Raw genomic sequence first — 15,246 nt, 5'->3', positions numbered from 1 at the left:
TATCACCATATTTGTTCTCTTGGTTGATCTCCCTTTGTGGAATGTTACATGTCTGTGATCAAGACATCTTGTTAAATTTTTAAAAATTAATAAAATTGCATAATTCTATTCACAGATTTAGTACGGAACATGGATTCTTCCCCTTAGTAAACACTGGGAAAACCAGGGCACCACTTGCTATCAATTCTTACAGGTTCCCTCAGGAAAGTTGTCATCTGGTTGTGCTAAAGGAAACATTTCTTTTAAATTTAAAATTTTATCAAATACAATAATAATCTTCCACTGTTGCGGACCTCCAGCTAGCCTTTACTCACTCTCTCTTGTTTAATTCTGTTTTTGAATTGCATATCGGCAAATTGCTGTTTACTCACTAAGTCGCATCCGACTCACCACAACCCCCATGGACTGTAGCCCACCAGGTTCCTCTGCCCAAGGGATTTTCCAGGCAAGAGTACTGGAGTGGGTTGCCATTTCCTTCTCCATTAGGTAAACAGGAATGCTAATTAAGAAAACAATGATTCCATCTTGTATAAAAGCTGTCCATGCTTTAAATTCACAAACGTTTTTGGAGGGTCAAGGGTGGTACAAATCCTAAGTCACTGAGTAGTGTATTTTATTTCTAAATTTCCAGGAGTAATTCACACAATTTTCTGGAGTCTTTTAGTTACTTGTTTGGAATTTTTGACCTCTAACATTTCTCTACCAAAGACAAGTTTTATTGTGGGACTATACTGGAAATAGTCACTGGAGCTATCACTTCATTCTTTTCAAAACCGTGCACTTGGAAGTAAATGGAAAAGAAATCTTGAGACTGCTCCTCTTCAGAGAAAACGACTTCCATTCCCATCATTTTAGGACTAATCCTTCTTTACTCTCCTGCCAAATTCTCCACTCTTGCCCAGGACTTCAGATTCAGATGTATATGCATATCAGTCTTACTAAGAAAACTAATTTTGGAAGAAACAAAGTTCTTCAGGAAAGCAGACTGGTCTAAAGCCAAAGGAATACTTCTAGGAAAATAGCCATTTGGTGGCTTTCTAAAACATAATATATAAAAGAGCTCAGAGATTATTACCCATCCTTCCTTGTGTTTGATGACCTCGCCCCATTGGATGCGAGACTGGGTCGAAGAAGTAAGTCCAGGAACTGTCCTCTTGGCTCTGCGTCGTCACTCTTTGATGTGGATGGCTGACATGCGTTGAGGCTGTTGTGACTATGCAGTTTAAGCAATTATCAAAGTGTTAGTTGACATCTGGCCAGGGATACACTGATTTTTTTTTTTTAAAGACTATATTCTCTACTCAAGACAACGAAACTGTCTTCTGGGTCTAGAGGGCCGGGAAGTTGCGTAAATGCAGAATGTTTTAGCAGGTACAGTTTCATTCATGCTCATTTTCCCTAGCAATCAGCATGTGAAGTAGAGGATGCAAAGGCATTAATTAATAACTTCTCTAGTGGGTAGATGAGAAGTTATAGATAAAGTAAAGATGGAGGAGAAATAGTTCCTCACCTACACCATGTTGCCACCATCCCTGGAAGGAGGAAGTGCAGGAGTCCAAACACATGAGATCATTCCTAGACAACCACATCCCGGTGAAATGCACGTGAGGCCAGTAGTGATGTAGAGAAGGAGTCAGGTAACAGCTTCCCCAGCCCCCAGAGAGACAGGAAAGTCAATGCCATTCATCTCAAAAGCATGAATGGACTCCATGAGAAGCATTACCACCAACAATGAGATTTATGGCACAAGTGACATAAGAATGCAGCACATGCTTTGGCTTCATTCTGAGCCAATGAAGACGCAGAGGTAGAAAAAGATGACAATAGTGGCCCGTTGGCAACAACCACACCATATAGCCAGTCACTGAATCCACCACTCTGCCAGCTATGAATTCAGAAGCTGCCACACACCGGAAGAAAATCATGCGTTATATCCTATATTGCAAATGAAAACACAGGAATATTTCTCACTGCTATCAAGTAAGGATATGGAATTCACATTCTTTTACAAGATAGGATGCATTTCAAGGCTTCTGTCACACATGCATAGGAGCTGGCAGAGTGAAGTTATCAGGCAACGCTTAGAAATGACAAGAGATAACAAGATTTGACTCCAATCTCCCCAATTCCACAGTTCAAGTATAGAGGTGGTTTTTTTCTTTTTAATTTAAGAAGAAACAATTGTATATTCAAGGATAAATCTCCAAATAAGCATGACAAAGAGCCAAATGACACCAGACAGGTGTTTGTCTCAAAATGTCTGACTCCATTTCTCCAACTACTGAGGTTTTTCTGACCAAAAGCCTTCTAACAAGTCCAGTATTCTATAGAACTGTGTTATAAAGCCTGGACCCACATCATAGAGAAGATTCCCTTACAAAAGAAAAGGTAGTATTTTACAAGGTCAGAGTCTCTTTTACAGTCTCCCCAGGGGATGCCCACATTAGATCCGAAAGCGACACATGCAAGGACATATTCTCTGTGTCTCTTTCTGTGCCTGTATCCATTTCTGTTCAGGGGATTTATTACGAGCACTTAAGGGTTGGCTCCGTGTTTACTGCATGGTCATTGATCAAGGGACTGTAACATCTTGTCACAATTCTTTCCAATTCTTCTTGTTTACTGTCCTCAATGCCTGGAATTTAACACCCAAGTCTGCCTGTGAAACCGTGCATTACCAGTTGTCCCTGCTGTTGAGTGAGAGTCTTCTTTTGGCGTTTGGGGATATTCCCCAGGCCTTCCATTCTCAAACCACTGCTCTCTCTGGGTATCTATTTCTTCTGTTGTACTAGGAGTGGGTGCCTGGGCTGTGAGAAGAATGTCAATGGTGAGCTGTGATTGTTCAATTACCTTCCTTACCGACACATAGCTTTCTACCTTAAACACATATACAGGTGGGACAGGAGGCAGAAAGGGACAGCAAGAAAGAGAGAGACCACTGGTAACTCTGAAAGGGATATTAGAAATCAGATGGCCTTTAGTCTTTAGTCTAAATCCTTTATTCTATCACATGAGAAAACTGGGGCCCAAAGAAGTTGTGATTTGCTCAAAATCACATAGCCAGATCGGCACAAAGTTATAACTAGATCACAGTCTATGAATTCCTAGTGCCAATCTTATTTTACTAGGGTTTATGGCCTCACATACTCTGTCTGAAAGAACTGTTCATTCAAAAAATTAACCTCTTGTCTTCAGTGATTTGAGGGGGAGGAGTATATTATATAATAATCTATGATGAGATCAGCCTAGTAGGAAGCCTTCTCAAACAGTGGTCACATGACTCAACATCTCACACACTGGAAATGTACCAGCAGTGCATTTGCCCAGCATGAAAGATGCTGGGAATGGTTGAGATGCTATTCCACTGACATACTACGAGGTTACGTCTATGGAGCATCTAAAATTGTCAAAATCATGTTTTAACAAATTTAATTCAGTGGAAGAAAACTCTTCTAGCCAATGTTTGACATTATCTAAAACCTTTCTAACCACTGTTTGGCATTATAAGAGTGTGTAACAGGCTTAAAATTTCAAGCACTCAATGTTGTAACTGTCTAGTTTTAAAAAGGACAAAATGAATGAAATAAAATTGTATCAGGGTGCCTTTGGGAAGAATCAGAAAGTCATTGACATTTTCATCCACTGTGACTAACACTGAAGTTCTGTTCATCAAGAAAATCAGAGTTAAATACTGTACATCAACTATACCTCAATAAAAAAAAGAAAAAGAGACTGTATAAACTTGCCAAGCTGAAGTACAGTTTGCAACTTGTAAAACTAGTTTATTTCATTGCGACTTGACAACACCAAAGACATTAAAAAAAAAAACTTACTGCCCTCATTTTACCCTTGCATTGGCCAAAACATTCCTGAAGTTAACTGGTTATCCAGAGGGAGGGGAGAAAAATAAAAATCTTAAGTTTTACCTCCCCCTGATTAAATCACTACCTCCTGACAAAAAATGAAGTTAGAAACAACACTGGATGTAATTACCAAAAAAACAAAACAAAAAAAGAAAATTTAACCCAAATATAAACTGCTTAAAGTCAAAAAGAAAAAGAAAAAAATGCACACACTATTCTATACTCTTTTCCCACTATCTTTATAAACACAATGATCTTTTAAATAGCCAGTAAACCTCTGTTGTCTTCAATATATGGGTTAGCAGACTATAGGATTTCCATTGCAAATACAAAAAAAAAAATTGACTCTCTTCTAGAAGCTGCAGATGTTTTTTTGATAAAGCCTAGAAATTGCCAGCCAGAATCACTTGATGTTTTGCAAGGCCCCATAAAAGAATTGCTGAAGCAGCTGCCACTTTCTGTTAGGTTTTGTTAATGTCCTGTTTTTCAGCTACCCTACAGAAATCATGCCCCTCCCCCACTACTTTCTGACAATAGGCTCATTAATTCCCAGCCTCTTATATAGTTTTCTGCTTTTTAGGTACAAACTGTCTTAATAATTTCTAAAATAAACTATTAGGACCCAAAGGGACTGGTACAGAATCCCGTTCTGAAGAAATTTCTGTTTCTTATTTCTGTTTTATGTCTCTTAGTTCTGTTTCTTATTTCTGTTTTATGTCTCTCATTTCTGTTTCTTATTTCATTAGACTCTTTGTTAACTCAGCCCATAATCCTCATGCGTATATCAAATCTACTGTGGTCAATACTGAGATGCAGGCCTGTTGGGCGTATTCAGTACAATGCTCTGTGCCGTGTTTAGTAGCTTCCAATTCTTGGCGACCCCATGGACTGTAGCCCGCCAGGCTCCTCTGTCCATGGGGATTCTCCAGGCAAGAATATTGGAGTACTGGAGTGGGTTGCCATTTCCTTCTTCAGGGAATCTTTCCAACTCAGGAATCGAACCCAGGTCTCCCGCATTGTGGGTAGATTCTTTATTGTCTGAGCTACCGGGGAAGGTCACAATGCTCAGGATGTAGTGATCTATTCAGTCCTAGCTGATGCGTGAAAGTTTCTTTTGTTGTCTGAAGACATTTTCAAACCATGGATTCCCAAACTCCTTTGGCTTTTAGTGATTGTTTCTTATATTTTTTGCTTTTGGAGTGTTCAAGGCTATAAGAACCATGGTTGAACCATAATTTCTATAATGCTACGAGCTGTTATCCTAAATTAAAGCTTCTTTTATACCAAATATTATAGACATCTCTGAGAGAGAGACGAAAAAAGAAGAGAATACACTTACTTCTTTTTTTGTCCTATCCTCATAGGCCCGTAGAAAGACTTGAAATTGCTTTAGGAAACCTGAGATGTTTGCACATAAGTAAAAATAACAGCATCAAAGCCTTCCCCCAAATTACCCTGAGCTTAAAAACAGAAAAAGAACAGTCAAGGAATTCAAATATAGTCCATCTAAGTGACTTGTCTTTCCTCCTAAGAGTACAAGGGAGGTATTTCTACAATGGGGTGAGAAACAGAATGTGAAAAAGAAGCTGGATTTACCAAAGATCTTTACAGAAAACAGAGTTCCAAAGATCCTTGCATTTGTCACATTTTCTTTCCACATGCCACGACTAAGCACCAAAAGAATACACTCTCCTTCAGACATTTCCGTAAAAACATGCAAACTACCCAGATGGAACCTCTGGGAATCTTTAACACAAAAAAACATATCTTAGATATTTTTAAACATTTTGGCCTTTTGGGCAACTTGACAAGTTAGTAATTTTAATTCCAATTTCTAAGAAACCATGTGCAGATTTGGCAGCTTTTTATGTTCTGGGAATAAAAGAAATTACTGTGTGGAGACAGAAGACGTAGCCAATGTCTTTTCCCTACCCTCTGGAGTGACTTCACTACTCAACTAAACCAGAACTGCTGCCTGCCATCCTTCTTACTTGTGCTTGTAGAATGCGGGGTCTCCTCTTCATCATGATACCCTTGGTGACTGAGAGAAGAGTGTGGTTCCTGGGTCCAGCTTTCTCCATAAGCACTGGTGCTACTTCTGTCCACATCTGTCATGATGATGGTTATATACATTGTGACTTTTTATCAACCGGTTTTTGATGGTTCTGTTTTTTCTTTTCATTAAAGTACATGTCATCTAATGGTTCAATGCCTAAGTAGTACCTCTGAGCATCAACTCTTAATACTTTTGTGTGACTTCACTAATCTCTCCCAAGAGAAAACCAATGTGCATAGAATTTCTTCATGATTACCTGTTATGCCACTATGACCACTTTGTCAAGGGCAGCACCACAAACCATTTTAACATGTTCAATTTTATAATGAAGCAATGTAAAATATCTTATGCCCAGATGATGTAATTGACAAACAACTCAAGCTGAATGGAGTATCCTCATGAAAGTTCACTAAGAGTTTGTGATGAGATATTAACTAAATTTTCCCACTGTGTCCTGATGATTGACATTTTCAGCACCAAAGACTTTGAGGGAAAAAAGAAATCTTTAAGTTATGTGTAACCCATTACCAGTCATCCTTGTGGTTGTCTGAAGTGATGCTTCTGGATTCAAATGGTCTGGGTTCCTTTGGATCCAATTCTGGTTCTGTTGTGGGTGGGTAAAAACCCATGGTGTGGTTGAAACTGTGACAATGATGATTCAAGTAATTAGGAGAACGTTATTTCTTGAGCCTTCACCATTTGTTTTGTACATTTCCCCTTCTGTAGTCTATAGAGTCCTTCATCTATACCAGGCTGTATAGATGGTTGAGTAGAAATGAAGGGACAGCAGAGAGTGACTTCAGCTTGACTCAGCCATACTGTGAAGTATCTCAGTGTCCTTCGCATTCTGTTAGAGAACACGTGGAGGTCAGAACATGAGATCTTCTGGAGAAAGCAGCCAAAGAAGCTGCAGCAGGAGGAAGGACAGCTTTGAAAACACCAGCCCTCCACCGAGGAGAACCAAAAATGTCAATGCTTTGCACATCCATGCAGTCTATAACAACCCTCTGCACTTGAAAGGAATCTCTGACAGGTGTGCTTACATGTAGATGCTTGAAGGTTATGCCACGATGACCACTTTACTTCGTTAGTAGCATTATGGGGAAAGAAACACCCTGAGCAGCCAGAGCTTTCCTACTGATGATTCAAAGGAAGAATATCTACATAGAACAGCCACGTGATGAGCTATGTATTTCTGAATATTTATCAAACACCTCAGAAATTCTCATCAAATACAGAGCATTTCATGAGCAAGCCATTCATAGACAATGAAAAGAAAACCAAGATGCGTACATTCAGTAGGAAAAACCATAGGTAACCAACCACCATTGCAGCAGCTCCCCTAAAATTAAAAGAAGCAGACATCCACCACCGCCCTGATATTGTCACCCCCAAACATGACAGGGCTGGAAGAAGAGATGCACATGACCGAAGAATTATGACAAAATCAGAATCAACGTCTTTTGGAAAGGTTATTTGCAAATCCATCCTAACTCTTTCGAACTTTATTTTGATACCCAAATAATACAAAACTCTTTTCAGAGTGATAATACTATTGGATTCTATTTCACAGGTTAATAAAATCAGGTAAACTCATTAACTATATTCTCATTTAGTATGAAAAACTGGCAGTTACCATACACCAATAGAAGGAAGTGAGCATCCTGCTCAATTAAGTGCATGGGTGCCAAGAAGAAAAGTGAGCTGAAATGGAAAAATATGCCGCAGAGATGAAACGATATGAAGGGATGTTTCCCCCTGGAGCCTGAGCATACAATTTATTTTCAGGTCGATCTGTTTGGCTTGCCATTCAAGAGGGTTTAGTTTCTCAAGTATCAAGACCACATCTTTCTCGATGCCCAATCTAGAAGATATGGTTGTATCCTGAACCCAACAGACAGTATAATAGTAAAGCTCCAGTGTTTTGAGGGTATTTGGTTTTCTTTCTGAAGTTACTAAAGAGAGCTCCCTTGTTAGTTTCTAAGCTCTGCAGGGGTGTCCAGCTAAGCAATACAGCTTCGACATAAAGCATATAGTTCACCTCAAGTATTTGTTGTACTGATGTCATATACTCAAATGCCTTCAGGTCTAAGCTATGCTTTTGGACCCCTTCCTCCTGGGATGCTATACTTTTGGGGATGAAGCTCTCAGGTTCAAATAGGACAGACTGGACTTTGGTGACCTGAGAGAGCTCGTTTAGCACCCCAAAGGCACATCTTCCCTTTAAAAAAAAAGGCAGAGCTGTGATGGGAGTCAGTTTCAGGAATCTCATCTCATTCAGCAGTATCTTAGCTCATGAACAGGTAAGTATAGGAAACTCAGTTATCTGGCAGAGTATTAGACCAATTTTTGATTTTTTAAAGGAACTTTCAGCTCAATTTCCATCTCTATTCTCAAAAAAGTTTTATAACTGTCACAAACTTGGATACTATGATGCAATGGCTTCACTATTTGTCTTTAATAATTGGCACTGTTATGTTATAGCTCAGCTTTAACACATAAATACACAAAACAGAAGGATTTACATGAGGAATTAAGAATTTTATAAAAGATTTTCCCCATGTCTCCTCCAAGGATATTTTGGCTTTCATTTAAAAAAAATCAGTTTCTTCCTTCATAATCTCATCAAGGCATAATTAACTAACCTGTGATCACAGGCTTATGCTCATTTCTCACATTAACTATTTCCCAAGAAAGATACTATTGGGCATCACTCAGATTAAGTGATAAGCCTGGCACAGATGGTTTTATAGGAACTGATTATTCTTACTGGTGCTGGAGATAAAATCTTCATCATCATCAATGCCTGATCCAGAATAACTGGGGTGTCTGTCTCTTTCATCTTCATTTTCTTCAGTTGGCTCCCAGCCTGCTGAGATGATACTTGAATCCGTACCTGTTGTGGTGACTTGCATTAGTAGCTGAGCTGAATGCCAAGTGACCCATTTCATAAAGGGAGAAAAACAGGCACAGAATGTATATCGAATTCCCAAGATTATAAGAAAGAAGTTAGAGATTTGACTTCTATACTCCAAATTGTTATATTCTGGTCTCAAGCTAATGTATAGATCTAAAGACAACTGGGTATGATCTTTACAACGGAATACTCTTTTCAAGGAAGTTAAAAGAATAAATATAGACATAACCTCACCAAAGAAGTAAAAGAGAAAAAGGCCAATAAACTCCCCCATGTTTTCAGATGCATTTATTATTAAGCATACGCCATGGAAGCTAGGCTGTTAAGAATACAATAAAAGTTTCACACGTGCCTATTTGTTTTGTTAAGCCACCTTCAGTAATACCTTGGAATCTAAACCCAAGTCAATCATTTCTAAAAATCCCTCAGTTGTATTCACAATTTGCTATTCATCCAGCTATTAGGTTTGATCTTCTCCAGCATCTGATTACTGTAACTCTGAACGCAAATGAAAGCTACACTGCAGTTCTCAACATTATTTTAGCTTACAACCAGAAAACTGATGAGAAGCCCTCACTCCACAACCAAAAGAAGCCCCCGCTTGCTGCAACTAGAGAAAGCCTGTGTGAAACAAGGAAGACTCAGTGCAGCTAAATAGATAAGTACATAAATAAAAATAAAAAGGTGATAATCGGAACTATCCACCAATGAGCTTTTACAGAAAGTATTATATCCCTCACCATCAGAAAGATCATTTTTCAGAGGAATTGTGTATAAGATTAGACGATTAGAAATATTGACTGAACAAGACATTGATCCTTTCCACATATGACGCTGATGCTGGGAAAGACTGGGGGCAGAAGGAGAGGAGGGCGTCAGGGGATGAGGTGGCTGGATGGCAGCACCAGTGCGATGGACATGAACTGGGGCAAACTCTGGGAGATGGTGAGGGACAGGGGGACCTGGTGTGCTGCAGTCCATGGGCTCGCAAAGAGTCAGACACGACTGGGCAACTGAACAACAACCACATGTAACAGTCCATGATTCTGAAATCCAGCTCTTCAGAGTTCCAGTCCTTCACCTTCTACCCTCTATCTTGGTCAACCAATATCATCCTCTAAGAATTCAGGGTGTGATACGTCTGCCCACAGTTTCAGAGACATGGCCCCAACAATATCAGACACATGGCGGAAGGACAGCTGAGGCGAAAGCCTGAAAGAGATGCCATTCCACTTTTCTCCAGTCAGAGTCCAAATTCCCAAAGGTGTTGCCCGTGGTTGCTTGTACATCAATGCCAGATTTTGCAAAGCAGAACTGAACATTTTGAGACTTAGTTTCTGAAAATAGAATAATAAATCAGGAAAGACAAACTGAAGTGACCCAATGATCTCACTAACAAGACTAGAAGCCAGAGTCTTGATTGGAAACTTCCAAAGACTGCCATTTCTGTAGCCATGATGTGTGTCAGAAGAATAGTAGAAAATAGTGCTATGTGCTAAGTCACTTCAGTAGTGTCCAACTCTTTGCAACCCTGTGGACTGTAACACACCAAGCTCCTCTCTCCATGGGATTTCCCAGGCAAGAATATTGGACTGGATTGCCATTTCCTTCCCCAGGGGATCTTCCCGACCCAGAGGTGGAACCCACATCTCTTAAGTCTCCAGCAATGGCAGGCAAGCTCTTTACCACTACTGCCAGAAAACAGTATATACAAAAACTGAGAAAAGTTCAAGCAGAGAGGCTGAAACCATCATTAAATCCCCAAATACAAAAAGTAAAGCAAATTAGACTTCTTTTTTCTAGCTATCAAGAAAGCCCAGAAGTAGCCCAAGGAGAAGTACTGACAAGACCTTTCCCTTCACAACATTTGTCTGATGAAGATAAACCTTGTAAACATTTTAAAAATACCATTTAAAAAATTCTGCAGTCAATCTCTCCCCCACCCTTCCAACATTATCTAATCACTATTATATGCAATCATAACATAATATCAGTACTATTTTCCTTATAGGAATATTTGTCAAAATAAAAAATACAGTTTATTTTGTCTTATAAGCTAAGCAAATATAAAGGATCTTTTTTTATAACTCTTCTTCTGAATTAAAAACGTTCTAATTATTTTGAAATATGGTCATATCCTCCATCAATGAAAGTTAGTAAATGAAGATATGCTAACAATATCCCATTGTTACAGACTTGGAATCTTTTCCCACAAAAACTCTTATGTCAAAACACTTTATAGCTACTTAGAATGAATAGTCAAACATCCAGGGAGCTTGTCAGAAGCCTAGATTTTGACATCAAGCACAGGTTACTTCCTACATTTTACAGTTAAGGTAGCACATGCCCAAACAATTGTCCAGGGCTTACACTTTCCATCTGTAAATCAGTATTTTCCTCTGTTATTATTATTGGCTGTGTTTATTAGATCAGCAGAAACTAGGAGTATGCGTTTTCTAATAGACTTCTTTAAGAGGACGTGTTCTGAATGAATCTCTTAATTAAAGATCTGAAGGAAAAATAATTCTGATTCTAGGTGCATGTTGCCAGAAGGAAAACAAGCAAAATGTTGAGTAAAATCTAGTCATGTCCCCAGATTCACTGGCCTCTCTATTAAGCGAAACGGTGCCAGATTCTGTTCTCCCTAAGGATGGTGACACAGTATCAATAGGAAATTTTGACATGATAATGGGGTCCTTTCCCTTAATACTGAAAGGCTTGGCATTCAAGACAACAAAGAAGCAAGAGCCGTAACAGTTTACCTGTCACTGCTGTTGTCTGATCCTGAGTCTTAGGCTGTGAATTACCAAACCAAGACCACATCCAATTACATTGCTCCTGAGCTGCTGCATGGCGGTGTAAGTACAAAGTTGAAGAAACCGGATCAATTATGAAAACATCACTTATTCGGGGTCTTTCCAGAAAAACTTTACTCCCAGTCCTATCTATATAAAATGTATGCATATATTATAGAATGAAGATTAGAGAAGATTGAGGCCTGATTTTATCTTTCCAGGCTCTCCAAATCTCTTAGAATCTTAGGACAACATCAGAAATGCAAATTCAGTATGCTTATCCATACAGTATTACTCATTCTTCAAACTAAGCCCCCTGAATACAGGCTCAGAACAAAATCAAGCAGCAACTTAATAACCCGTGATGGAAAAGAGATTTTATACCTACTTGATTAGGTGACCCAGCCATGAACTAGAAGCCTTCTATGTAGCATTTCATAAAGTTGCTTTCATTCATTTATTTTTGGAGTATCTTTAGAGGTGCTTGTTTGTATCTTTTGGATCTTTCTGTCATTTTACCTGAGGAAACTTGTAGTGACATCTAGCATTTCCAAGTTCCGCCCACATTCATTAATCTCAAGTTTTATACTTGAGCAGGAACTTTGCAAAAGGTGTGTATTCCAAGTGTTGAAATCAGATAAAGATTTCTCAAGAATACATCTATCACTTTCTTGTCACTTTTAATTCTCATACAGAATGTGTTTTCAGAAAGGAAACAAAAACTTCCCAAGTTAGAGAAATTCTGGATTCTATTCAAATTAGAGGAAGGATAATTGCCATTTTGCAATTTTGAAATCTCCCACTTGATTCTCAAGTTGGACTTGAGTCCAGACTGTTGCCCTGAAGAATGGCAAAAATCATCAGGATAAACCTCTAAGCCAGTTGAGATTTTTAAAAGCCATTTTGAGTCATATGCCTCTTTGAAAAATCTAATATAAGTTACGGCTGCTCTCCTCCAAAAAGGGAGACTGTACATACATGTTTTCAAAGCTTTGCATAATATTTTCTGGTGGCTCTTGAATACCTTACGGCTTATCATTGAGCCTACTGGAAGCCCATGAACTCTAGGTTAAAAGCTTTAACTCTATACACATTCAATGTCAACTCCTTACACAATATGTTCTGTGCTACAAAGGACACATATGCATAAAAGGGACTAGACAGATAGGAGCCAATTTCATGCCAGATGCCCCAGCTAAACCTGGGCATCCTCCTGGAAAACCTGCAGATAACCCATTCTTACCTCAGAAACTTTATTAAAGATATAGAACTCTGGCCACCCTCTCCCTCTAGTACATCCAGTAGAAACCAACAGGAAGTAAACATACAAGAGCAGGACAGAAATAGGCATTATTTCTGTCTTCCGAAAAGGAGGTGTATGAGAGTTGGAGAAACTGTAAATAGCTCTCGCCTAGCCAGCAGAGTTTTCAGTCTTACCCACACAAGTAGACCATGCTAGACCAAAAATAAATATATTATTATATTATATATTATTATACATATAATAAATATACATGTATATGTAATTATACCCAGAAGACAAGGAGATAAGAGTGCTCCAAGGCAAGAGTCTGCTTCTTGAATTAGTTTAAGTTTCTGGATTCCAAACAATTCCAGATCACCAATAGCATAAAGGCTGACGACATACCTCCAGGAAGGCGCTTCCAAAAACAACATTTATAATAAAAGGCTTGCTGGAAGTCAAACACTTCCCAGATGGTCGTTCTCACTGGCTCTCCCTATTGCCACCCACCAAGGACCCTTAAGGATGGAATCAACCACACAAGCCAAAGATGGACTTCTCGGTGCTCAGCCAGCCCTCCTCTTGACCTCTGCCCTCCTGCATCCATTAGGGAGGTTTTGTTATCACTCCCTCTTGCTAAGTCCCAACTCTCGGTCCAATAGCTATGAGGCTTTGGGTTTCTCCTCACTCAGCTTGGAAAATATGGTCTGTTCAGGAACTTATCAGTGCTAATGTTCTCAAGTCTGCCACTTGAACTGGCTATGTTCAAGTTTCCACCTGCTGGTTTTCTTTGACACTTTTCTTCCTGTGAGCTGATTTATGCCATTGCCATATTGGATCCTACAACACTCTCGTGACTCTCAGGCTGGCTCTGGCCTTGCTCCGCTAGACATGTAAGTCTCCTCCTACACTACTGAAACTTAGCTAAGTGTTCTGGAGAGAGAAAAGCACAATTCTTTTCTCAACCTAAATGCTAAACTATGTTTTAGTTAAGTAAACAATACTTAACCAAATCATTCCCTTGATTTCTGTATAGGATACAGGCTCCATGAAGGCAGGTCCACCTCTGAGTCCCCAGTAACAAGAGCAATGTCTGGCTCGGAGAAGACCTCAAATACTGGTTGAATGAAAGACGAGGTTACTAATCCTTACTTTTCCTCAGTATTACCTTCTAATGGTGTTTACCACTGGGTCCCAAGCATTAGAATAGCTTGATACATAGTAGGTCTTCAAAAATATGCTTGCTGACTAAGGCAGGAAAGCTATGGTCCTTAAAGGATGTGCCGTGAATGTTTATAAAATGTCCTCATTGCCTTTCCTGAAGCACATGTGAAATACTATTTTCTATAGGCTGTTGGCAGCTTACATGTTAGTTTCGTCTGGTTCCCACAAGATACATTTTCTCTTGATTTTCTTCTTTGGAGGGAAATGGTACTTTAAGACTGCCTTGATCTGCTTCCTGCTGAGACCACTAATTGCTGCTTTTGCTAAAACTGCATTCCCTGAACACCTTCTAAGTGATTACTTTAGAAAAGGCAGGGAACTGGGGAAGGAGCAAGTAACTAGCAGCCCCAGCTGCTTGGTTTGCAGAAGCTTCTCTCCAGAAGGGTTGTTCAAACCTGGAGGGATAGGGTGGGGATGGACGTAGGAGGCAGATTCAGGATGGAGGGGACATGTGTTATACTTACGGCCGATTCATGTTGATGTATGGCAAAAGACATCACAATATTGTAAGGTAATTATCCTCCAATTAAAACAAATAAATTTTTTAAAAAGGATTGTTCATAGGATTACAGACAATACTGCAACGCAGTCTCCAGAGATCCAAAAACCTAGGAAATCATGGGAAATTTGAAAATATCTGCCGTTTGAAATGCTTCAAAGAATCTGTGGAGAATGACTGGATCCCAGCTTTATCTGTGCCCCTCCCTCGGCAAGCTGCTAACAGAAATTTAAAACACCATCAAGAAAGTGACCTTACATTAAATCACAGTGCTCTGACAAACCGCCCTGGCTTCTGAAGAATAGAAAAGGGCCCCATCTTGAGCACTGGCAAACCAGGACATTTCTGCCACACTCTCTGAAGACCAGATTTCCACCGCCCAAGAGGCACACCCAGGAGAAGAGAAGATCCACACCATACTAGGAAAACTGCTCAAGAGGCAGAAGGCCTGTTTGAGTTTGAATAATCCACAGAAGGAACGCAGCCAATCTGGAAACCTGTTTTAAAACAAACCGTAGGGGGAAAAGCAAAGAAAGAAGCAGAGAAGACCAGAGGAAGGTGTAAACACTTTCCAATGAAATTGGAATGCCGGGGCCAAACCCCAAAGAAACTGAATGCAGAGCTTACACAGCAGCACTCCAGCAGTTCC

General features: G+C 39.6%; 1 protein-coding gene across 9 annotated transcripts in view; it reads right to left on the bottom strand.

The window, feature by feature from the left end:
• The window catches only part of CD44 (CD44 molecule (Indian blood group)), an 89,131-nt gene that overhangs the window by 24,225 nt on the left and 49,660 nt on the right, over positions 1 to 15,246 (bottom strand). For 2 of the 9 annotated variants that reach the window (XM_061151844.1, XM_061151852.1), the window contains exons 6-10: positions 8,690 to 8,815; positions 6,448 to 6,561; positions 5,855 to 5,971; positions 2,679 to 2,807; positions 1,076 to 1,213 (exon numbers count right to left, since the gene is read on the bottom strand). The exons of 3 other annotated variants lie outside the window; for them this stretch is intronic. In XM_061151844.1, the coding sequence (XP_061007827.1) occupies positions 1,076 to 1,213; positions 2,679 to 2,807; positions 5,855 to 5,971; positions 6,448 to 6,561; positions 8,690 to 8,815 (624 nt within the window). The remainder of the gene's footprint in view (positions 1 to 1,075; positions 1,214 to 2,678; positions 2,808 to 5,854; positions 5,972 to 6,447; positions 6,562 to 8,689; positions 8,816 to 15,246) is intronic. 4 more of the 9 variants (XM_061151862.1, XM_061151869.1, XM_061151878.1 and 1 more) reach the window with 4 other exon arrangements.

The sequence above is a fragment of the Dama dama genome, chromosome 1 (assembly GCF_033118175.1).
Source record: "Dama dama isolate Ldn47 chromosome 1, ASM3311817v1, whole genome shotgun sequence".
NCBI lineage: Eukaryota > Metazoa > Chordata > Mammalia > Artiodactyla > Cervidae > Dama > Dama dama.
Note: the sequence above shows the minus strand (reverse complement) of the source record. Positions and strands in the feature narration are given on the sequence as shown.